Source organism: Microcaecilia unicolor, chromosome 2 (assembly GCF_901765095.1).
Source record: "Microcaecilia unicolor chromosome 2, aMicUni1.1, whole genome shotgun sequence".
NCBI lineage: Eukaryota > Metazoa > Chordata > Amphibia > Gymnophiona > Siphonopidae > Microcaecilia > Microcaecilia unicolor.
In genome coordinates, this window is record NC_044032.1 from 112,971,088 (window position 1) to 112,995,856 (window position 24,769).

The window sequence follows — 24,769 nt, forward strand, 5'->3', positions numbered from 1 at the left end:
TCTACTATGTTACTATAACGGTTCGCAGCATCTTTCAGTCGCAGAATTCCATTTTTAGTCTTCCTCCTTTCACTAATATACCTGAAGAAATTTTTGTCACCCCTATTTTCATTTTTAGTCATTTGTTCTTGCGCTTTCGCCAGACGTATCTCTCTTGGCTTTGTTTCATCCGGTATTCTTCTCTGTGTTCCTCCTCTTAAGTTTTTCTGTATTTCATGAATGCCAACTCTTTAGCCTTTATTTTCTTATCCACTTGCTTGAAGAACCATATCGGTTTCCTTTTTCTCTTGCTTTTATTTACTCTCCTTACATAAAGGTTTGTGGCCATATTTATAGCTTCTTTTTGCCTGGACCACTGCCCTTCCACTTCTCGTATGTCCTCCCAGACCATCTGCTCCTTCCTCAGGTATTCCCCCATTTTACTAAAGTCAGCATGCTTGAAATACAGGACTTTGAGTTTTGAGTGGCTGCCCTCCACTTCAGATGTTATATCAAACCAAACTGTTTGATGGTCACTGCTACCCAGGTGGGCACCCACTCGGACATTTGACACACTATCCCCATTTGTGAGCACCAGATCCAGCGTCGCTCCCTCCCTCGTGGGTTTCGTCACCATTTGTCTGAACAGAGCACTTTGAAAAGCATCCATGATCTTTCTACTTCTTTCTGATTCCGCAGATGGAACTTTCCAATCTACATCCAGCAGATTGAAATCTTCCAGCAACAGCACCTCTCTTTTCTTTCCCAACTTTCAGATATCTGCAGTCAGATCTTTATCTAGTCCCTCCGATTGTGTCGGAGGTCTGTAGACAACACCCATTTGGACGGAGGTTCTATCTGTTTTTCAGGTGATCCATGTCGCTTCTTCCTTTCCCCAGGCCCCTGTCATTTCAGTCGCTGCGATGTCATTTCTCACATACAGAGCTACTCCTCCACCTTTATGACCATCTCTATCCTTCCTAAATAGATTATAGCCTGGTACGTTTGCATCCCATTCATGGGAATCATTGAGCCATGTCTCCGTGATTGCAAAAAACGTCTAAGTCTGCCTCCAACATCAGGGCTTGCAGGTCATGAACTTTATTGCTTAGACTGCGAGCATTTGTGGGCATCGCTTTCCATCTACATTTCAGTGGCGTTTTTATCTTCTGTTTAGTATTTTGTTTAGTCTCACTTCCTGCTGTGTTGGTAAGAAGTGATTTGCTAAGATTGTTGTTTTCATTGCTTTCTTTTCTACTGTCACATCTTGTCTTTAGCTTTAGCTGGGGGTGAGCACTTGAAGTGACCTGCCTACAAATGCCAACCCCGCCTTTTAGTTTAAATGCCTAGAAATAAATTGTCTAAATTTCTCCGCAAGGATTTGTTTTCCTGGCACAGTGAGATGCAGCCCATCGTTACAATATAGTCTTTTTGTTTTTCCATGTATTGCCCCATCCTTCTTGGTGACACCAGGCTTTGAGCCAGCTATTGAAATTTTTAGTACTTTGCAATCTTTTCTCTCCCTTTCCAAAGGTAGGTAGTACGTAAACTTTGAGAAATAAAATTCATTTTGCTACTGGAGATCAGTAAAACTGGTCTTTTATTTGAGCTGCATAATATTTTTTGTTGACAAGGAGGGAAGACTGGGAGAAAAATCTCTTTTCTGCCAAGTCCCCCTGAAGTTTGACAATCCAAATGCTTCCATTTATACCCTCAACGACATGTGAGGTAATTAATCTACACAGAATTCCATAGCATCAGCAAAGCATATTTTTTGGAATGATGAACTTAATCTAAGCAAATATGCTAAAAGTCTAAAAGTATAAGAGCATAGTACAATGAGAAAAGCCATAGTATTTCTCAAATACATTTAATAGATTAACAAAAGGTGGTAAATAAATCCTGTTGAATAAATAATAAATACAAAACCTGTTGTCTTTAGTTAAACACAGAGTATGATTTACTTTACTTTTCCAAAATAAGACATTTATCTCAAATACTGGTCAGTTTCAGACTTTCTTTAACCTCTTATCTAAAGGCCGTTCTTTGTCAATATAGATAAGAGGCCTGTAAATTATGCCTCTGTCTAGGGTACTGTGGTTGGGGAAATATTCTGATGATATTGTGGTTTACTTCTAACGTTGAGATTGTGTATCAAGCCTTCAAGAAAGCTGCTGTTGTACATTATTTTAGTGTAATTTTATCTTAATAGTTGTGATTTCTGTTAACCTTTAGTTGTATTTTTGAAAGGGGTAGTAGAGAAGAGTGGATTCCAAAGGAAAGGAAGCATCGAGGGGTCACGATACGAAGCTTCAAGTAGGTGGATTTACAGAACCTCAAGAAATGTTTTTTCACAGAAAGGATAGTAGAAGCATGGAATAGACTCAGTAACAGAATTCAAAAGGGCATGGGATAAACACAACAGATCCCTTTGAGGCAAGAAGATGGTATCACAGTATTGGAGATAGCATGTATAAAAATGCAGTTCATCCCAAAACAGTAAAATGATTATACTGATTCAAAGAAGGCATGTAGGGGAAATCTGCACAGAGACAGTAAAAATCATTAACACTTTGCAGAGCAGACTGGATGCACATTAAGGTTTTTATCTGCCATCATTACAGTTAGAATGTTACAGTTGGTGTATCATCTTTAACTCATGAACCTGCCTAGCGGAGGGACACCATGACAGTGCTCTCACCCACTTCTTGTACACAGCCATCTCCTTCCTGGGAGTCGCAGACCACAAGGTAAGACTTTTCTTGCCATTTGGAAGGATGAGGCTAAATGTATAATCCAGAAAAATGTGAGCATGGCTTAGAAGATATGTATCAAGCAAATTCTTTAGATCTGATTTCCTGGAAATTCTTAAGGGTTTGTTTTATGCGATATGTACCCATAGGAACGCATATGATAAGAAGCTACTAAATCAGACTCGCTAATCCTCTCCAGGGCATTCTAGAGTCTGGCAAATGTGGCTGCCATTAGCTCATCATTAAAGACTATAATCCAGTGTAACTTCATAAGAATTTTATCAGCTGTTTATGCTGTTTTAAATTCTCTATTCTGTGCACAGTTCATAAGTTCATTAAATTAGTTCTTTCATTGCTGGCCTATGGCAGCCCTGACAGCCGATAGGGAGGCAGAGCCTGCCGGCATTTTATTTTAACTGTCGGCTCTAGGCCTCTATCTCTGATTAAATAGCCTGGAGCCAACTTCAGTTGTGGGTTTTCTGTGAACCTGTTGTTTACCTGTTCAGCACCTGTCAGGAAGTCACATATTCACACCCTTTGGAAATAGGAAGGTTTATGGTAATATGGGGAAGGGTCTAGTTGCAGCAGTGAACTCCCCCTATGTGTTATAATCTCCCTGTTTTGCCTGCCAAATTTATCCTGGGTTCCATTTCCCGCCTTTGACTGATGCCAAGAGGGAGATCCCTCCTGTCCAGCCTGATGCAGAAATCCTGAAAATCGGCCTGCCATACTGCCGTGAGTTGGCACTACAAGGCACTTGCAAAAGGAGCAAGGATTCATGGACCAAGGGACAAGTAACAGACCTGAAACCTGGTTGCTGGCTTGTTTTAGAAGGAAGGTATGGGGAACCTTTCACCTCTATGTAGTCCAGGGAAGAAGGAGAGAGGATTCATTCAAGGGTACCTGTTTTGTCATCCAGGCATCCTGCCATTTCATCCGTGGCAGGCAGGAGGAGAAAAGAACCATTTACCATCTGATAGTTCATCACTGCAGAGCCACACCGCCTGATATTCAGCATTGTTTAACCAACCAGGAACTGATCCTGGCTGGTTAAATAGCTCTTAACCAGCTATCTGCAAATATTCAGCAGAGGGATACCAGCTATCCCCTGCTGAATATTCATGGTCATATGCTAACTGGCTATATCGTGAATATTCAAACGCTGGCCGGTTGCTATGAACTTAGCCAGCCAGTGCTGAATATTGACTTAGCCTACTAAGTTTATAAAAGCCAAAAGTAAACCGGATATTCATGGCCTGGCATTGGAAATCTAAGCTCACTGCCAACCGTGGAAGTTAGCCGTGCTGCCTTCTACAGTCTGTATATCGGCCCCACAGTGTCTTATCACCTAGCCTTCCAGGAGCCTCTGAGGCCCAGATGCACTAAACTTAAAGAGCCAATAATGAGGCATTAACGAGCAAGTAGTAAACCTTAGCATGCACCAAACGCCATTTCCCGATCACGGTAGCAGCTAACGAAAACGGAATGCAAATCATAATGAGCTGCACTACCATTGCAAGGCTGTTATAATGATATGCACTAACGTTTACCGATTCCCCTTAAGGTGGAAACCCTAACATGAGGTCTGCACCTCTCGTTAGGCAGGGGCTGCTGTCGGAAAGCAAAAAAAAAAAAAAAAAAACAAGCTGCGCATGTCTGTGCCTAACGTTGATGTCCTTTAAGGACGTCCCTGGCGAGCACTGCTTTCTTTTTTCCTTTCCGATGCCCCCTCCCGCCCGAGGCCACCGCTTCCCCTCCCCCCTGCATTGAAAGAGCTTTCCGCAGCCCCGCCCCCCCAGCCGTTCCCTACCGATTCGCTATGGAATTCAGTAGAGTACGGCTCTAACAACGACTTTAGTGCATCTGGCTCTGAGTGTTTAACAACTAATTAAATCTTGATCACAGTTAACATCTGCTTAAGTGTACCAGCAAGTGAACTGTGCAAAGCCAAGCCCTCACCAAATCACTTTGTGGTTTGAGTAACAGTTGGGCTGACGCTCAGAACTCCAGTGCTGTAGGGAACAGCGCATGAAACTACCGTGGACCTAGCGCACAAAAATAACTTCCTAATGCTCAACATTAATAGCATGCAAATTATATATGCACTGTGCACAAGAGTTTGCAGTAAGCAAAGCTCTTGTGCTCATGCCTATTCAAACCCTGAAGTGCATGCACACATCAGCGCCGTTCTGCTCCTTAAATATAAGCTTTTCAATTTTTTTTTCAATTGAAAAGCTTATATTTAAGCACGGAAAACAGACACCAAAGTATTCTTCCACTTTCGGTTTTGCCCAGACTCCCACACATTTGTTCCTCATCACTGGCACTCAGAGGCATGGATGGGGTACTTTCTTTCAAATAAAATAAAAACCTGCAGATTTTAAAAGGAAAATCATGAGAAATCCTCTCTTCTAACCCTTCAATGCAACCTCAGAGCTGGTGGTAGGTTTCCAGCATTGGGGCAGGGTTTTTTGTGCTCTGTTTCTCTGATCATTGGGAGGGAATAGCTAATTAAGTCATTGCCATCCGTTTACCTGCATTTAAATGCAATTTGTGCTAATCTTTGGTGCCCATGTTGTTTCCTGCCCTAGAGCCTTCTGAGTATTCTGCGCATATTAACACTGGCACTGGTTCAGCACTAATTGCCTGTAGCACTGATGTTAGGTTTGGAGCATCAGCCCAAAGGAGAATAAGGAGAATCTGTTTATAATTTCTCTGATTGGAGGAGAGGAGAAAGCTATTGTTAATAGTTGGCCATCTGTTTTGAAATGTTGGAAATTGTACCCTTATCAAAAATGAAGGACAGCAAAAGAACTGGTGTGATCACACTCATTGTGTGAAGTCTGGTGCAGAGCTTGCTTGACCTAAGTATATCCTAGACCTGCCTTGGTCCCAGCAAATAAATTATAATGTTCTCCCCTGATTGTCCACCTGTCCTGGTCATAATCTAGGCTACATCAGTAATATTATTATTATAAATGGTATTGTAACAAATGTTTCTGTGCATTGAAACATGTCACATCACAGAAAATTTATTTTTTATCATTAGTGGATAAGTAGAAATAAAGGTCCAACAGTTGTAGACAGTATCTTTTTATTGCATTAAATTCAGTACTTTTCAAAAGTGCTTCTCAAAGTTATGCTTCCTTCATCAAGAAAGTGTAAAGCTCACCAAAACATTTTGCACTAATCTGATGAAGGGTGGTTCTGAAAGGCTAATCACAAACAAGTTAGTTAAACCAATAAAAAGCTATTGCTTGTAGCTGATTTGTTGACCTTTTATTCTGTGTATCCAAGTGGACAAAAGTGGCAGTCACACCACAGTTAGTGGAAATGAATTGCAGACTTTTGCTACAAGTACCTAACTTTCTGTGGTGTTCATGATAGAGCCGATGGTTTTGGGAACAGAAACCAAATATATAGCTCTGCTAATGAAGCTTCTGTTGTTTCCTCTTGGTTATAGGGTGGTGTACTGCTGCTCGTGCTGACCCTGTGCTGTAATGTAGGTTTCCATACAGCCTCCAGAAAACTTTCTCTAGATATTGGTGGAGCCAAACGTCTTCAAGCTCTTTCTCATATTGTTTCTGTCGTCATCATGTGCCCTTGGGTCATCGTCCTTTCCGTAACCACTGAGGTAAGTTTGACAAGCGTAGGCTGCTCGATATGCCGACAGTAATTTTACTCTGGCTTAAAAACAACAGAGATTTATCTGAATGCGCATATGGCTGGCCAGTAGAGCCCGACATCCTTCCCATATGAAAAAGTGGTCACATATGTATTCATTTATTTACCAAAAAAAAAAAATGCATAAACTTCTTCCCCAAGTTAGGTTCGTCTGAACTGGTGTACAATTATAAAAACAGAAACAGTTGAACTCATCAACATAATCTATACTTATCAAACAAGGGCAAGCAAGTACTAAAAGTGACCAATTGTATAGCCCCTCACAGATCAGGAAACAAGAAGGCTTTGACCATCTTCCAGAAAACCACTAAGTTCATTTCAAGGCAAATCTACAGTGGAGAGCTATTTTCTGGATGAGCATAGCTATAGAAAAGCCCTGAAATATGAACAAAATTGTTAGAGGACTTTCACAGTAGAGAGTTCCAATAGTGCTCCCTGATTGGATCATGGATCCCTTCCTAGTGCATACCATTTCATTTTCCCATCAGAAATGAAGGTTGATTTTGACACACCATGTGAGAAGCAAATACAAGCAACGTATAATGGATTTTTCTTGTATGGGTAGCCAATGAATTTTGACAAACAGTAGTCTGAAACTGGCACATTTATAAATCTTTGTAATCACTCTGACTGCAGTATGCTGGAAGGCCTACATACAGCATTGCAATAGCTAAGTTGGTTTGCATCACGGAGAGAATAACCAACTGATCCAAAGCTTTGTCAATTGTTTTACTTGCCTCAGTTTTAAAAATATGTTCAGTGGCACTGCCTTAACCTTAGAATCAAAGGTAGTTTTCCTACTGAATAGAATCCTTGCATTCTTAATCTTGTGGATTATATCCCAGATATTGCAGGCATAATCATCACAGATTGTGACTATAAAGGAATCTGATTTTTGTCTCTTTAAAACCAGCTGATTGGCTTGCAGCCATTCTCCTGCTACTGCCAAGGAGCATTCCTTATCTTCTCCAAGCCATTCCCGATGAGTGGGTACAGTGCACTCCTACCAGCAGAGGGAGACTGAGAATTATTGAGCAGTTCTTCTATATAAGGGACTGTGCAACCCTGACTTGCTCAGTATTTCTCAAGTCTCCCAGCAGAGGTAGGTGTGCTATTCAACCCTGTTCCGTGCTTGTGGGTGTGACGATTTTGGCCCCTCCTTAGTGTTGTGTGCTGGGGTTCCCTTGGGGGCGGGGGGAACAAGCTCTAACACATCTTTGTCTTTGGGAGAGGAGTAGCTGCTATTGGTCTCGGGCTCTGGCCCCTGCACCTGTTGGGGGCGCACGCTCTGGGTGCCTCCCCCTCCCCTCTTCCCTTGGGCAGTGTGCCTCAGCCTTCTCCCCCTCCTTCCTGGGAGAAGTTCCTTCAGACGGTGCCCTGGAGGAAATAAAGCACCATACCATATAGCAAAAAAAAAAAAAAAAGCGCTGCTGTTTTTTGTGCACCAAAGCCACATTTCCTTTTTCATTGCAGCTGCAGTCTTGGAGCCCGGACAACTAAGAAAGATTTCAGTGGTGGGGTGCTGTTGGCCGATCACCGCGAGGGTGGCTCTTCCTTTTCTTTATGGTGGCGCAGTCTGAGAAGGTGCGCCGTTGTGCAGCCTGTTCACTGCACCACGTAGTTTCCCTCAGTACCAGTTTTTGCTGGTTTTGTGAGGAGGAACAGGGAGGAGTCAGATTCAGGTCTGCCAGAAGCAGTGGCAAAGATTCCCGGCTCAGCTACAGAGGGTAATTCTTTGGATCTGATTTCTCCTCTCCACGGTACACCGGACGCGGTTTCGGTGGGAAAATCTTCTACTACTACTACTACTATTAAACATTTCTATAGCGCTACTAGACTTACGCAGCGCTGTACAAATTAACATGAAAACGACAGTCCCTGCTTTTTTGAAAAAGTCCTGCAGGGAAAATCCGCCGTATTGCCCCCTCATGCCCTGGCCCTTGCCTTGACAGAGGAGCCACCGGTTCTATCTCGGCATGACGCCTCAGTGGTCCCAGCTCCTCCTTTTTCTACAGAATTTGCTCTTCTACATCAGGCTTATTACCTGAAAAAGGAACTTCTGCCAGAAGTGTCAGGGGGTCCGCTGGCTCCTCCGGTGCGGGATGGGCCCCTGGTGCCTTCGATCAGGGTCCTTGGGACCAAGAGACCTCGTCTGGCCCTGATGGAGGACCTGGACCTCCCCATATCATGAAGATTTGAAGTAGCTGCTGGAGGTGAAATGACTAGTTCCAGATTCTCCTTTACGAAATGGTCGGGCCATGGCTCACCTTTATCAGCTCCCTCAAGCGGATCTGTACACCTTTCGGGTCCCTAAGGTGGACGCGCTGGTAACAGCAGTTACCAAAAAGACGGCCATACCTGTTGAGGGTGGGGCATCCCTTAGGGATCCGCAGGACCGCCGGATGGAGGCTTTATTGAAGCAGTCCTTTGAAGTCTCTGCCTCGATCTTGCAGGCGGACATTTGTGGGGGTTATGTGGCTCGGGCCTGTTTTCATTGGGCCGAGCGTCTCCCCGATGTCTCGGCTGATTCCTCTTCTCATTCGGCTGCCGATGTCATTAATTTAGAGATGGGCACCACCTTTCTTTTGGATGCCATGTATGACTTAGTTCAGGCCTCTGCAAAGAACCTGGCTCTGGTAGTTGCAGAGCGTCACTTCTTATGGCTCCGGCACTGGGTGGCGGATGTAGCTTCCAAGGTGCGTCTGAGTCAGCTCCCTTTCCAGGGTAAGCTTCTTTTTGGAGATGAGTTGGAAAAGCTGGTTAAGAGTTTGGGCGAGTCCAAGGAGGCCCAGCTTCCAGAAGATAGGTCCTGCTTGGCCCTCCGGTCTGCGCAGATATAGGCCTGGTAGGGAAGCAGGATCCCAGCGCGTTCGGTTCTGGAATAGCAGCCAGTCCTTTCGGGGTAATCGAAGGGTTGGTCATGACGGAGTAGCCGGGAGCACTGGCGGTGACAGGAGCTGGGTCCTGGATATAGTCAAGAATGCTTATGCCCTGGAATTTTGCTGTCTTTTTCCAGACGCCTTTCTCATTTCTTTTTGCAAATCCCCACTCAAGGCCAGGGCCATTCGTCAAACCCTGGACCTACATTTGGCTCTGCAAGCCTTGATCCCCATTCCTCCGGATGAGAGAGGTTCTGGAAGATATTCCATTTACTTTTTTGTGCCCAAGGAAGAGGGGGCCTGGTGTCCGATTCTAGACCTCAGAACGGTGAATTGGGCCTTGTGGATGTTACCCTTCCGGATGGAGACTCTCCAGTCAGTTATTGTGGCACCAGGGGAGTTCCTCACATCCTTGGATCTGACGGAGGCGTACCTTCATATCCCTATTCTACTGGATCATCAAAGGTTTCTCTGGTTTGCGGTCTTGGGAGATCACATCCAGTTCTGAGCAATGCCCTTCAGCCTCACTACGGTGCCACAGACCTTCTCCAAGGTGATGGTTGTAGTGGTGGCCCAGTTACTTCAGGAGGGGATCTTGGTGCATACCTCCGTGGACGACTGGTTAATCCGGGCGAAATCTGCGGAAGAAAGCAGGACAGCCATGGATCGAATTGTTCTCCTTCTCGAACAGTTGGGCAGGATTGTCAGTGTGTCCAAGAGCTTTCAGGTCCCTGCACAGTCCTTGGAGTTTCTGGGGGTGCAACATGTGAGGGCCTGCTGCACCTTCTGGCAGAGTGCATCCTGAAGGTCCAGTCCCAAGTTCATCATTTGCTTGCGACCCCATCATCGTCTGCATGGGACATTTTGCAGGTTCTTGGGTCTATGGCGGTGACTATCAAGGTGATGCCGTAGGCGAGGGCGCATATGAGGCCTCTTCAGGTGGCACTCCTGGCTTTGATGGTCTCCCCGGGTGGAGTCTCTCTTTTGCAAAGTTTGAAGTACCCAGTACGCCTCAGCCTTCGGTGGTGGCTGGATTTTCATCATCTGAGCCACTACATGCCCCGGACCCTCCTGCCTGGGTGCTTGTGACAGCAGATGCCAACCTGATTGGGTGGGGTGCCCATTGTCAGGGACAGGTCACTCAGGGCTCTTGGTCTGTGGAGGAGTCCCGTTGGTCCTTCAGTTAGCTGGAGACCCAGGCAATTCATCTCGCTCTTTTGGCGTTTCAGCCGATGCTGCTCTTCCGCGATGTCAGCGTCCTCTTCGACAATGTGACAGCGGTTACCTGCATCAATTACCAAGAGTCCTTTCTTGGCGCAGGAAGCAGCATTGCTCATGGCCTGGGAGGAACAGAACATTTGGCTTCTGTCGGAGGCGCATGTGGCAGGAGCAGGCAGTCTTCATGCAGATTATCTAAGTCGTCATCGTCTGTACCCGGAGTAATGGGCTCTTGCCCCATTCACCTTCCAGCTCATCATCGATTGCTGGGGTTCCCAGTCGCGGGAGGGAGCCGTTATCGGAGGGTCTCCATGTGTTGGTGCAGCCCTGGCCTCCTCGGACTGTCTTGTTTGTGTTTCTCTCGTGGTCGCTTATCAGTCAGGTTCTTCAGCACATTCAGGGTCACATCAGTTGCTTGATTCTGGTGGCTCCAAATTGGCCGTGATATGCGGTCTCATGCAGTTACAAGTGGACATGTTGCTTCCAGCTCCCTTGGAGAACAGTTTATTGAGTCAGGGGCCCATTCGGATGCCCGACATGGCTCGATTCTCGCTTACTGTTGAGCGGGCTTGACTGCTGAAGAAAGGTTACTCGGCAACAGTGGTTCTTACTCTTTTTAATTCCAGAAAGCAGTCCACTGCCTTAGCCTACATGTGGGTTTGGTGTGTTTTTGAGGCCTGGTGTGATGAGAAGGAGGTGCAGCCATTAAAGGCCTTGGTTGGGCATCTGCTGGATTTTCTGCAAGGTGGTCTAGAGAAGGGTTTGTCCCTGTCCTCCCTTCGGGTGCAGTTAGCAGCGCGTGCTTGTTTTCGGGGTCAGCTGCAGGGTAAATCACTGTCCCTTCATCTGGATATTAATCGTTTTTTCCAGGGGGTTAAGCAGTTGCGGCCTGCTCTGTGCCCAGTGGTTCCTTCTTGGGACTTGAAGTTGGTTCTGTTGACCTTGGTTCAAGCTCTGTTTGAGCCCTGGGGCAGGCCACTGTTAAAGATTTCACGCTCAAGGTAGTCTTTTTTTTTTTTTTTTTTTTTTTTTTTTTTTTGTAGCTATCATATCAGCGCGGCGTATTTCCGAGTTGCAGGCCTTGTCCTGTCGTGAGTCCATTTTGGTCTTCTCCGAGGAGAAAGGTTTTTTGTTGCGGATGGTTCCTTCCTTCCTTTCTTTCTAAGGTGATTTCCCATTTTCATGTCAACCAGTCTATCTCTTTGCCATCCTTTCCGAGGGATGAGTCTCCTCAGTTGTACAAGCTTGATGTTCGTTGGGCCCCACGGTGTTATGTGCACCGGACAGCTGAGTCTAGGAAGTCTGACCGCCTCTTGGTGGTGTTCGGGGGACCGCGGAAAGAAGAGGCGGCATCCAAGGCTTCCATTGCACGATGGATTAAAGAGGCAATTTCTTCCGCATACCTGCTGTCAGGGAAGGAGGTGCCTGTGGTTCTGAGGGCACATTCTATGCGCGCCCAGGCTTCTTCCTGGGCAGAGCACTTTCTCATTCTTCAGGACGTTTGCAAGGTGATGATCTGGTCCTCGCTGCATTCTTTTGTCAGACGCTACAAGTTGGATGTTCAGGCCCGCCAGGATGCTTCCTTTGGAGCTTCCGACTTGCTCCAGGTATTTTCCCACCCTCAGTGAGTCCTGCTTTGGTACTTCCCACTCGTCGAGAATGGTCTGGAGAAAACAATAAGGAAGGAGAATTTAGATCTTACCTGCTCATTTGCTTTCCTCGAGTCTCTCCAGACCATTCCCGAACCCCACCCTGGAGGGGGTCGGTAGAAGCCTCTTCTTTCTGGGTTTTGCATCTTCAAATTTGTTTGGTTACAGTTTGCTCTGTTGGTGCTCTCTTCCTTCTGGGGGTTCCCTCTGGGAGCTTAGTTTATAGTTGTGCGTTGTTACGTTCTTTGTTGCTTGGGGTTAAGCATGAGCTGCTTGGCTGTTCGAAGTACTAAGCAGGTCAGGGTTGCACAGTCCCTTATACAGAAGCACTTCTCAATAATTCTCAGTCTCACTCTGCTGGGAGAGGAGTGCATAGTACCCACTTGTTGGGAATGGTCTGTAGAGACTCAGGGAAAGCAAACTAGCAGGTAAGATCTAATTTCTCCATTGCATTGCACTATGGCCTATGTTGAGTTAGCACCCAGAGGAGTCACTACCTAGATATCATCTGTATAAAGTAGTAATCCAAATGAACACATCAATCCTCCCTAATGACTGTAAAAAGATATTAAACAGCAAGAGTAAGGATCCTTGAGAGAGCCCACACTCCATCTCATTGGTCATGAAGAGCCCATATCCCAGCCTCACCCTTCAGTTCTTGTACAGCAAAAAAGATAGGCTAGGCTGGTAGGTCCCAGTTGTTTACATCTGTTAAGTAATAGTATATATCTTACCAAATGAAAAGCACTTGATAGATCTAGTGTAACAAGCAAAACTGTCTGATTCTTATCTAAACCTTTAATAAGTGATTTTAACACAAAATATGTCCATTAATGTGATTTCAAATGTCTTTCAAGTGACACCAGTGCTCACACACTTATACTGGAGGGTCAAATGAAAAGCAACCCAACATCTGAGCAAATGCATTGATTCAGCCAGAAACCTACCTCAGAGGTCCATGCTGCAGGAACGAAGATGCCATTGCAGCTAAATTACACCATCACTTTACTGTGGTTACTCAGAGCTTATAACTTAGACCACCGTTTAGATATCTGGAGAAGTCCTGAAGTGATTGCCTTCCCCAGTCTGCCTACACCTCTTCAGTTTTATCAATCAGTCAAGGAGGATAGTAACCTACTCACACTTCCCAGATCCAGTGCACAATTAAAAATGTTACTCTTCAACTGAAAATCCATCCCTGTCCATGTTGTATCAACTTGCAATCCACCACTTCAAGTAGATGGCAATAATAATCACAGACTTCAACTTTTCAAATTAATGATTATGTTCAGTACAATATAACAGTAAAGCAGCTTCTACCTGGTTATTTTAGATGTAGCTCCTCTATTCAGTCATCCATGTTCAAATCATTCTTTTAGACTTGCCAATATATATCAGTTCCATGGGCATTTCATGGCATAAATAGCTAGGTCAGAAGCACAGTCACAAGTACATGAAAATATTCTATAACCTGGAGTCACACAAGATGCTTTTAAGATAAATATAACATAGAAATGTACTAACAGGTGCAAAAGGTTGGGTTGCCTGTTAAATGAAAACAAAGGAACATGGTCAAAAATGTCCTAATGTAAAATAAGCCTGTCACAAAATGACTAACACCCACCTGGGGTTAACACTGTGGTCAGTTAAAAGGTCTGTCCAAGCACTGCTAGGCCCGCCTGCACCTATGCACATGCTCTGCAGTGACCTACCCTCCACTCCACCGCACTGGGTTTTTCTTGCCTCTGGGCGAGTCTCCCACCCGCAGGTTATCTCCCTGGTGATTTCTAAGAACACTGGGGCCACAAACCCTGAAGTCTCACAGCTCTTAGAAAACACCCACAGACCCAAAACACAAACCACCATAATTTTTAGTCAGTCCAGGACAACAGAGCTAATAAACTAATAGGTTTATTATCAGAAAAGTGGAACAGTGAGCAGTGAAAAAATCGATGAAATTGGCAAACAATAACAAGTAAAATAACTGGTATCAACAGTAAAACCAAGGTGGTTTAATAGACGGGAGACAAATTGACGTCAACATGTTGAAACCAATTAGGTTAATCTCTGTTTCCACTCCCCCGTGCAGCTGTCATCCAGAACACTCAAAACAAAGCAAGCAAACCTATGTTGTTGGTGGCATTTTTATTTAATCTCACTTGTTTTCAAACATGCTGAGTTGTGCAGCATATGGTTGGACACAGAGGAAGTATTCTCATCAGTTGGAGTACTAATTTGTTCTATATTTTAAATTATTGTGTCATTTGGAGGGGGTGGCTATAGGGACTCCCTGTATTCATGCAGAGATGTTTTCACCTAGTAAAGGACCACCAAAACAAACATCATGTTATGAAAATCAGGTGCTTAATCAGATTTACTATTTGTAAGTACAATAAAAAAAAACATTAATTAGGTTGAAACTGGGAGCAGTTAGCATCAAAAGAAAAAGATATCATGGGAGTTTCCTTCTTTTTGTTTTGTGGAATGCAGTGGTATATCATAAAAATGCACTTGCTTTTTTTATTATTATTGTTTCACAGATATGTATTGAATAATGAGGTATGGGCTTCCTTCATGCAGAAGTTCTGTTTAGAGGCAGTCTAAGTGAGCCATGGTTTTTGTTCCTTCACCATGAACCCCTGGGACAGGCGTTTGACTGAAACATTGCCCACATTGGGTAGTTTTTCCTCTGATCCTCCAGTGTAAGGGTCCCAGTGGATCTAAGCTAAATGCTAGTATCATTTTGATGGACATTTGGATTTACATTTATAAGTGCTTTTTGCTAAACATATGTGAACACTTTTATCATTCTGAAAGAATGTTGATTTACTCATGAATATTTTTTTTGATGCTTTAAGGTCACTTTAAAAGCATTTAGATGTATAAATGTCATAAGTTAATGCACAATGGTTCCTGGAGTGGGATCAGGCAGTATGGATACATTTTGACTGCCTTATAAAACTGTATGTGATGACAACTTATGCAGCTATATATTTTTTTTACTTTACATGAAGTCTTTATTGTAAGTTGTACAAAACAAACAAAGCCAGGAAAGATACCTACTCAGACAGAAATACAAATGCACATATCAGTCAAATACAATTGGTCATATAGTACCTCCATATTTAAAAGTATTAAACCCCTTCTCAACTTATATCCAAAGGAGGGGGAGGTCTTCACACTGTAAATCCCAAAGAGGAGTAAAATATAGCTATTAAAACCAAGGGAAGCAATTCATCAATTACAGGAAACCAGTATGCTTCAAGGTCCCCCAAATCTGATTCCAGCCAGATTCAGCTTTTCTACGTATAGCAGTCAATTTCTCCATTCTGTAAACATAACTAAACCTAGTTCGCCACAAGTTCAATGAAGGAATACTAGTCCTTCCAGCTTGCCACCAATGTCAACCTGGCCACATTAAAATGCCTGACCAACATAGTTTGGCGCTTACAAAATCCAGGAATGTCTCTGTTTAGTAAGAAGATCCCCGGATCCCATGGGACCCTCAGACCCATAATCCATAAAATTTGAAATTGTATAGATTTCCAAGACAAATGTGCTTTAGGGCACATCCAACATATATGGCTCAAAGTACCTCAATGACCACATCTCCTCCAGCAATCAGGGCGCAACTGTGAAAACCACTTATGTTGGTCCGGGGTCAAGTACCAATAATGCAACATCTTAACATTATTTTGCTTAACATTAGAAGCTATAGCAATTTAATAAAAACATAATAAAAAAAAAAAGAAGCTATAGCAATTTTACCTACAGACTGCTCCATTTTTTTCCCCAGTCTTCTGGTAAGATAGCAGTATATAACTCCCATTCCCAACTCTGTCTATGAGCCATTGGGGCACAGGGAGACAATCCCGGAGATAGCTATGTAATGTAGCAAACAAGTATTTAGTGTGTGGAAAATCCTCAAAGACACCCTCTAAGAAGGTGTATTCCCCAGTCAACCACTCTGGACAATAAAAGATGTTTCAGCTGTAAATAAGCATACTGGTAGGAAGGAGGCAAATTATACTCTTTAATCAATTCCTCAAAAGTTAGAAAGGTGCCCTCATTGTACAACTGATCCCAGCGAGACAGGCCATAGGTCTGTCAGGAGGTATACATTAAGGGGACCATACCAGGAGGTATGAGGCACCGAGGCCGCTCAACGGGTGTTCTAGCCTTCCCAGTGGGAGTGCAGGAGATGACCCGCGAAAGTGGGAATCTCCTGCTGAATTCAAGAGACTTGGCAAGTATGCACATAGGCACCATTTTCTTTAAAAATCCATTTGGGGGAGCAACCGCTCCTCTTGTCCCCCCCCCCTCCCCCCAGCTACGCATCTGGGTTAAACATTTGAACTACTGTAGTTTGAGGAAAAGACATTTGTAACAGATCTTCTTTAACAGCACTGTTATAAAGAGGTTATGTTCTTAGTAGCACAAATACCCTGTAAAGTATTCATGTTGATGTTCACAGCATGTGTGTGTATGTATAAGAGTTCAATGTTAAATTTAATTTGCAATCTGGTCACATGTTCAAGTGAAAGTGATATTTGGCTAATGAGCCCAGGCTGTGCAGTTGATAAGCTGTCTAACATACCTTGCACAACAGAGACAGTAACAGAGAGCCTGCTTTTCTTGATAGAATACTAGTGTAAGTACGGGGGAGGTGGTTGTACCGGTATGCGCCAGTACAACGTACCAGCACCTTTTTTTTTTTTCTTCACCACAGCCACAGCTGCTTTTCACAATGAGCAGCAGCAGCGGCCAAAGCAAGGAGTAGCAGGCATGGGGCTGCAGTGCTAGCACACTTGCTGTCGACTCTGCTAGTCCCCTTCCCCAAAACAGGTAGTTGATGTCAGCGGGGTAGAGGATCGGCAGAGCCGACAGTGAGTCTGAGAACTGCGGTCCCGCAACTTTTACTCCTTGATTTGCCTGCCGCTGCTCCTGCTCGTTGGGAGAAGCAGCAGGAGAGATGCTGGATGGGAGAGAGGAGGCAAGGGGAGTGATGCTGGATGGGAGAGAGGAGGCAAGGGGAGTGATACTGGATAAGGAGAGAGGGGGCAAGGGGAACGATAGCGGATGGGGAGAAGGGGCAAGGGGAGAGATGCTGGATGGGGAGAGAGGGGGCAAGGGGAGAGATGCTGGATGCGGAGAAGGGGCAAGGGGAGAGATACTGGATAGAGAAGGGGCAAAGGCAGAGATGCTGGATAGGGGGCAAAGGGAGAGATACGCATGGGGAGATACGCTGGATGGAGCAAGGGAGAGATGCTGGATGGGGAAAGGGGGCAAAGGGAGAGATACTAGATGGGTGGAGAGAGGGAGTGAGGAGAAATGCCGGATAGAGAGAGAGATGGCAAGGGGAGAGATACTAGATGGTGGAGAGAGGGGAGGGGGGCAACTGCTGGATGGGAGAAGAGAGAGGAGCCAAATGCTGGAAGAAAAGGAGGGGCATTGCTGAATGGAAGTGGGGAGGAGAAAGGGGCAGACGATGGAATTGGGGAGGCGAGGGGGAAATGCTGGATGGATCTGTGGAGGAAAGAGAGGGGGAAATGCTGGGTGGATATGGGGAAGAGAGGAGGGGCATCACTGAATGGAAGTGGGGAGGATAGAGGGGGCAGATGATGGGAGTAGAGAGGAGAGGGGGGGAAACTGGATGGGAGAAGTGGGGGGGGGGGGCAAATGCTGGATGGATCTGTATTTATTTATTTGTTGCATTTGTACCCCACGTTTTTCCCACCTATTTGCAGGCTCAATGTGGCTTACATAGTACCGTCAAAGGCGTTTGCCCAATCGGTGGATGACAAATACAAAGTTGTATAGTGATCGTATGAGGTATAAGTGGAGGGTCGGAATGGATGAAGATTGCGTGATGTCCTGTTCGATCATAGTCATGCTGTGTTGGTAGGTGAAGAGGGTTACGTGAGGTTGTTGGTGTAGGCCTTTTTGAAGAGGTAGGTTTTTAGTGATTTCCTGAAGTTCAAGTGGTCGTGGATTGTTTTCACAGCTTTTGGGAGCCCATTCCATAGTTGTGCGCTTATGTAGGAAAAGCCCGCAATTTGGGTAGTGTAGGTTTAGGTAGAATCTTGATGATCTGGCTTTGTTTCTTATTGGTAAGTCTGTAAGGTCTGTCATGTATCCTGGGACTACGCCATATAAGATTTTGTGGACTAAAGTGCAGATTTTGAAGATGATCCGTTCTTTGATTGGGAGCCAATGCAACTTTTCTCGGAGGGGTTTTGGCACTTTCGAAGCGTGTTTTGCTGAATATCAGCCTGGCTGCTGTATTTTGGGCGGTCTGGAGTTTTTTTATGAGTTCTTTGCAGCCCGCGTAGATTCCATTGCAATAATCTGCATGGCTTAGGACCATTGATTGTATTAGGTATCAAAAAGTTGCTCTTGGGAAGAAAGGTTTTAATCGTTTGAGCTTCCACATTGAATAGAACATTTTCTTTGTTACAGAGTTTACTTGGCTCTCGAGGGTAAGGTTGCGATCGAGTGTGACACCAAGTGTTTTCAAACTGTCCGAGGTAGGGGAGGGTATGTCCTGGAGTATTTATGGTTGTGGGTTTGTATTTGTTATATGGAGAGGAGAGGATGAGGCAATGTGTTTTTTCAGTGTTCAGTTTCAGTTGGAATGAGTTTGCCCAGGAGTCCATGATGTTCAGACTGTCGTTGATTTTGTTGGTTATTTCTGTCAGATCATGTCTGAAGGGGATGTATATTGTAACATTATCTGCGTAAATGAATGGGTTAAGGCCTCGGTTGGATAAGGACTGTGCCAGTGGAATCATCATCATGTTGAAGAGTATTGGTGATAATGGTGATCCTTGAGGTACTCCACAGACTGCTTTCCACGGTGGTGATATGTTTGACTTTGATTTTACTTGATAAGTTCTGGTGGTTAGAAAGCCTGTGGAGGAAAGAGAGGGGGAAATGCTGGGTGGATATGGGGACGAGACGAGGGGCATCACTGAATGGAAGTGGGGAGGATAGAGGGGGCAGATGATGGAAGTAGGTGGGGGGAATGCTGGATGGGAGAAGAGGGGGGAAATGCTGGATAGATCTGTAGAGAGAGAGCAAATGCTGGCTTGAAATGGGGAAGAGAGAGAGGGGCAAATGCTGGGTGGATATGGGAAGAGAGAATGGGCATCGCTGAATGGAAGTGGGGAGGATAGTGGGGGCAAATGATGGAAGTGGGAAGGAGAGAAGAGGAAATGCTGGATAGAAGTGGGGAAGAGGGGGGCAAGCTGTAGGTAGGCACAATCAAAAGAGGGGGAAATGCTGGATTGAAGTGGGGGAGAGAGAGAGGGGTAAGCTTTAGTTAGACACAGTCAAAAGAGGGAAATTGAAGATTGAATAGTAACAAAGAACTAAATGTAGACAAAGACAGAAAATAAAATTGAACAAAGCTGAAAGGAAAAGGAGAGAAAAATGACAAACAGGAAATCCTGGCAATAGAAACCAGAAACTGGGATCAACACAATTGGGGAAAAAAGTATGTGGCCAGACAACAAAAGTAGAAAAAAGAATTTTATTTTTTAGTTTAAGATAAAGTAGTGTGGTAGCTGTGTTATTTCTTTGTTTTATTTGTAGTTGTTAATTTGTAATGTAGTGAATGGAATATGTTAGTTACATAAGAGTATCCATACTGGGTTAGACCAATGGTCCATCTAGCCCAGTATCCTGTTTTCCAAACAGTGGCCAAGCCAGGTCACAAGTACTTAGCAGAGACCAAAATCATGGCAACACTCCATACTACAAATCCCAGGGCAAGAAGTTGCTTCCCAAGTCTGTCCCAATAGCAGATTATGGACTTTTCCTCCAGAAATTTGTCCAAACCTTTTTTAAACCCAGATACACTAACCGCTGTTACCACCTCCTCCAGCAAAGAGTTCCAGAGCTTAGCTATTCATTGAGTGAAAAAATATTTCCTTGTAACTTCCTCAAGTGTCCCCTAATCTTTGTACTTTTGGAATGAATAAAAAATCGATTTACTTGTACTCGTTCTACACCACTCAGAATTTTGTAGACCTCAATCATATCTCCCCTCATCTATCTCTTTTCCAAGCTGAAGAGCCCTAACCTCTTTAGCCTTTCCTCATACGAGAGGAGTTCCATCCCCTTTATCATTTCAGTCACTCTTCTTTGAACCTTTTCTAATTCCACTATATCTTTTTGGAGATACGGTGACCAGAATTGAATGCAATATTCAAGGTGCAGACGCATCATGGAGCAATACAAAGGTATTATAATATTTTTGGTCTTATTCACCATCCCTTTCCTAATAATTCCTAGCATCCTGTTTGCTTTTTTGGCCACCGCCGCACACTGGGCAGAAGATTTCAGCGTATTATCTACAACAACACCCAGATCTTTTTCTTGAGCGCTGACCCCCAAGGTGGACCCTAGCATCAGGTAACTGTGATTCAGATTATTCTTTCCAATGTGCATCACCTTGCATTTGTCCACATTAAATTTTATCTGCCATTTGGATGCCCAGTCTTCCAATTTCCTAAGGTCTTCCTGCAATATTTCACAGTTCACACGTTTTAACAACCTTATATAGTTTTGTATGTGCAAATTTGATCACCTCACTTGTCGTCCCGATTTCCATCTCATCTATAAATATGTTAAATAGTACCGGTCCCAGTACAGATCCCTGCGGCACTCCACTGTTCACTCTCCTCCATTGAGAGAAATGACCATTTAACCCTACCCTGTCCAATAACCAATTCCTAATCCACTCCAGAACTTTGCCTCCTATCCCATGACTCTTTAGTTTTCTCAGGAGTCTCTCATGAGGAACTTTATCAGAAGCTTTCTGAAAATCTAGATACACTGCATAAACCAGCTCACTTTTATCCACATGTTTATTCACGCCTTCAAAGAAATGAAGCAAATTGGTGAGGCAAGACTTCCCTCAGCTGAACCCAAGCTGATTCTGTTCCATTAAACCGTTTGTCTACGTGTTCTCTAATTTTATTCTTTATAGTAGTTTCCACTATTTTGCCTGGCACTGGCGTCAGGCTTACCGGTCTAGAATTTCCTGGATCATCCCTGGAAACCTTTATAAAAATCGGCATCACATTGGCCAGTCTTCAGGTACTACGGACGATTTTAACGACAGGAGACATACTACTAACAGCAGATCAGCAATTTCATGCTTGATTTCTTCATATAAATGCCTGTGTGTGTGCTACAACTGTGTGGATTATAGTGTTCAATCATTTGTGCATATATTTGTGTCTCTCTCCCATGGACATGTCCACTTGCAAAGAAGATAGCAAATCATAGTGTGTACTTTTCCATTAGTTGATATTCTGTAAGTGGAGTGGAGGAGTGGCCTAGTGGTTAGGGTGGTGGACTTTGGTTCTGGGGAACTGAGGACCTGAGTTCGATTCCCACTTTAGACACAGGCAGCTCCTTGTGACTCTGGGCAAGTCACTTAACCCTCCATTGCCCCATGTAAGCCGCATTGAGCCTGCCATGAGTGGGAAAGCGCGGGGTACAAATGTAACAAAACAAACAAACAAAAAAAAAGTCATTTACACATATAAATGACTAGATTTCTGTTTACCTTCTGGTCACCTAAAACTTAGGTGACTCCTAATAGCATTACATCCTTTGTTTCTGGATCAGCTCATTGTGGAGTACGATCCTGGAATGAAAGGAATTCTTGCCCACAAAAAACCTGAAAAGTTAAAGTACACTATCAGGCTTATTTTCGAAAGAGAAGGGCACCCATCTTTCGACACAAATCGGGAGATGAGCGTCCTTCTCCCAGGGTTGCCCAAATCGGCATAATCGAAAGCCGATTTTTGGTAGTCCTCAACTGCTTTCCGTCGTGGGGGCATGTCAGAAGTGTAGCGAAGGCGGGACTGGAGCGTGCCTAACACATGGGCATCCTCGACCGATAATGGAAAAAGAAGGGCGTCCCTGACGAGCACTTGGGCGACTTTACTTGGTCCATTGTTTTTACGACCAAGCCTCGAAAAGGTGCCCGAACTGACCAGATGACCACCAGAGGGAATCGGAGATGACCTCCCCTTACTCCCCGAGTGGTCACCAACCCCCTCCCACCCTTAAAAATAAAAAAAACTTTGTAAAAAATTTTTACCAGCCTCAAATGTCATACCCAGCTCCATCACAGCAGTATGCAGGTCCCTGGAGCAGTTTTAGTGGGTGCAGTCCACTTCAGGCAGGCAGACCCAGGCCCATCCCCCCCCTTACCTGTTACACTTGTGGTGGTAAATGTGAGCCCTTAAAAACCCACCTGAAACCCACTGTACCCACATGTAGGTGCCCCCCTTCACCTCTTAGGGCTATGGTAGTGGTGTACAGTTGTGGGGAGTGGGTTTTGGGGGGCTCAGCGTACACAAGGTAAGGGAGCTATGCACCTGTTAGCAATTTGTGAAGTCCACTGCATTGCCCCCTAGGGTGTCCGGTTGGTGTCCTGGCATGTCAGGGGGACTAGTGCACTACGAATGCTGGCTCCACGCAAGACCAAAGGGCTTGGATTTGGTCGTTTCTGAGATGGGCGTCCTCGGTTTCTATTATGGCCGAAAATCGGGGACGACCATCTCTAAGGTCGACCTAAATTTCGTGTTTTGGGTGTCACCGACCATATTATTGAAACAAAAGATGGACACCCGATGTCCTGCGAGGACGTCCTCAGGAAAACTTGGGCGGCCCTTTCGATTATGCCCCTCCACGTGATCTGTATTCAGAGAGGGAAAAAAAAGCACAGAAGATAAGCTTTTTTTTTTTTTCTTAGAGTGCTAATTTTGGCAAGACAGAATTTCATTTTGGGAACTTCAGAATTGATTGGCGTAGGTGTTGCAGGCAAATGTATATATTTTTAAGTATCAAAATCATTCTTTGTATCATCCTCCTCTGCTTGCTTATAGTAAGGAAAGGGAAGAAATAGCCTAGCGGTTAGAGTACTGGTCTGGGAACTAGGGTTCAATTCCTGCTTCTCCCATTAATACTCCTCATGGGGGAGTAGCCTAAAGGTTAGTGCAGCGGGCTTTGATCCTAGTGAACTTGGTTAAATTCCACTACAGCGCCTCATGACCTTGAGCAAGTCACTTAACCTTCCACTGCCCCAAGTACAAAAAAAAACTTGATTGTGGGCCCTCTAGGGGCAGAGAACGTACCTGGATATAATGTGTACAGCGCTGTGTATTTTTAGTAGCACTACAGAAATGATTAGTAGTAGTATTATTTATTTATTTTAGATCATTTATACCCCGCTTTTTGCCACTAAAGCAACCCCAGAGCGGCTTACAATGAACTAATGAAAAGAATTACAATGACAGTTGGAGGCAGAAGGGAGGGGAAGGGAAGATAATTACAAAATATAAAGAAATAAATATGCAGCAGGTAGGGGAAGGAAGAGAAAGTAAAGAGAAATGAGAAAACAGCCGGGAAGGCAAAAAGATGAAGTCCTATCGTGGCTAGGAACCGTTCTCCAACTTCTCCAATCAGACAGACAAATAATGAAGGCGGAGGTAGTGCAGTGCAGGAGACAGTCTCAAACTTCGAATGGCCGAGAAGCTTGTCAGCAGGAAAGAGCTCTTCAGCTATTAGTCCATTGCAGAGGAGGCGATACAGGTCGAGGGGTGAAATGAAGAGGGCTCAACCAATTCGGGATACCAGAGGCGATCGGAAGCCAGGCGACCCTCAACAGCAGGGCGACGATGATACCGAGAGACAACGCCGGGAGAAATTGCCCCCACCACAAAAGTGCACGGGACGGGCCTCAGATAGCCAGCGGTTGGGCTGCAGGAACGTCAGTGAAGAGCAGGGCAGACTAGGCTAGGCAACGGTCCAGCCCACCTTCTATACCACCACTCCGTGCTCCACTCCCACTGACAGGATCGTGACTCCGCAGCCACCGGGACACCTCCCGCGTCGCAATCACCCGACCATCCTGCGACGGGGCCACTGATGAACCCCGCACAGAGCCCCACAGATGAGTCATCCCACGGCACTGCAGGCCTGGACGCCGACCCTCCCGACATCGGCCACCCTCAGTGTCGCTGACGGTGACAGAAAAGCAAGCAGGAACAGACCCAAAGACGATCAGGGCTCCGAGGCAACCCTGACGAGGTATTAGCCGAAAAGATCTGGACAAGACCGCAGCCAGGCAACGTGGGCCAGTAACCTTTTCTCCCATTGCCTCATGTACCCATTTAGATTGTAAGCTCTTTTTTGGCAGGGTTTATCACACCTAAAAAAAATTGCTGTAGTCTGCCTTGAGCTAAAATTGGAACAGTAATCTAAAAATTATTACTGTAACTGAGGGCCAGCCAGTTTGATTCTCGTCAGATCTTTTGCCGTGTGAGCTCACTAGGGCTGGGGATGCCATAGAAGCAGCATTGATAGTCTTCCAGGTGCTATGGAGGATTTGCAGCCTATCTGCATATCCTCACAGCCTAGTCCAGTGTGACTCCCAGGTCCACCCCGATCCACCCAGGTGCCTAGCACTTCCACCAGCTACCTTCCAGCTGGTGTGGAGGACTTGCAGCCCCCCCCCCCCCCCCCCAGGTCCACCCCAATCCAACCAGGGCCTCCACTCCAGGTGTTGCGTGCCATTCATCTTCTA

At 45.0% G+C, this 24,769-nt stretch overlaps 1 protein-coding gene across 1 annotated transcript in view; it reads left to right on the plus strand.

Annotated features, from left to right (window-relative positions):
* SLC30A5 (solute carrier family 30 member 5) overlaps nucleotides 1–24,769 on the plus strand; it is a 165,811-nt gene that overhangs the window by 39,530 nt on the left and 101,512 nt on the right. Inside the window, exons 7-8 of the mRNA XM_030193218.1 lie at nucleotides 2,653–2,729; nucleotides 6,196–6,366. Of these exons, the coding sequence (XP_030049078.1) occupies nucleotides 2,653–2,729; nucleotides 6,196–6,366 (248 nt within the window). The remainder of the gene's footprint in view (nucleotides 1–2,652; nucleotides 2,730–6,195; nucleotides 6,367–24,769) is intronic.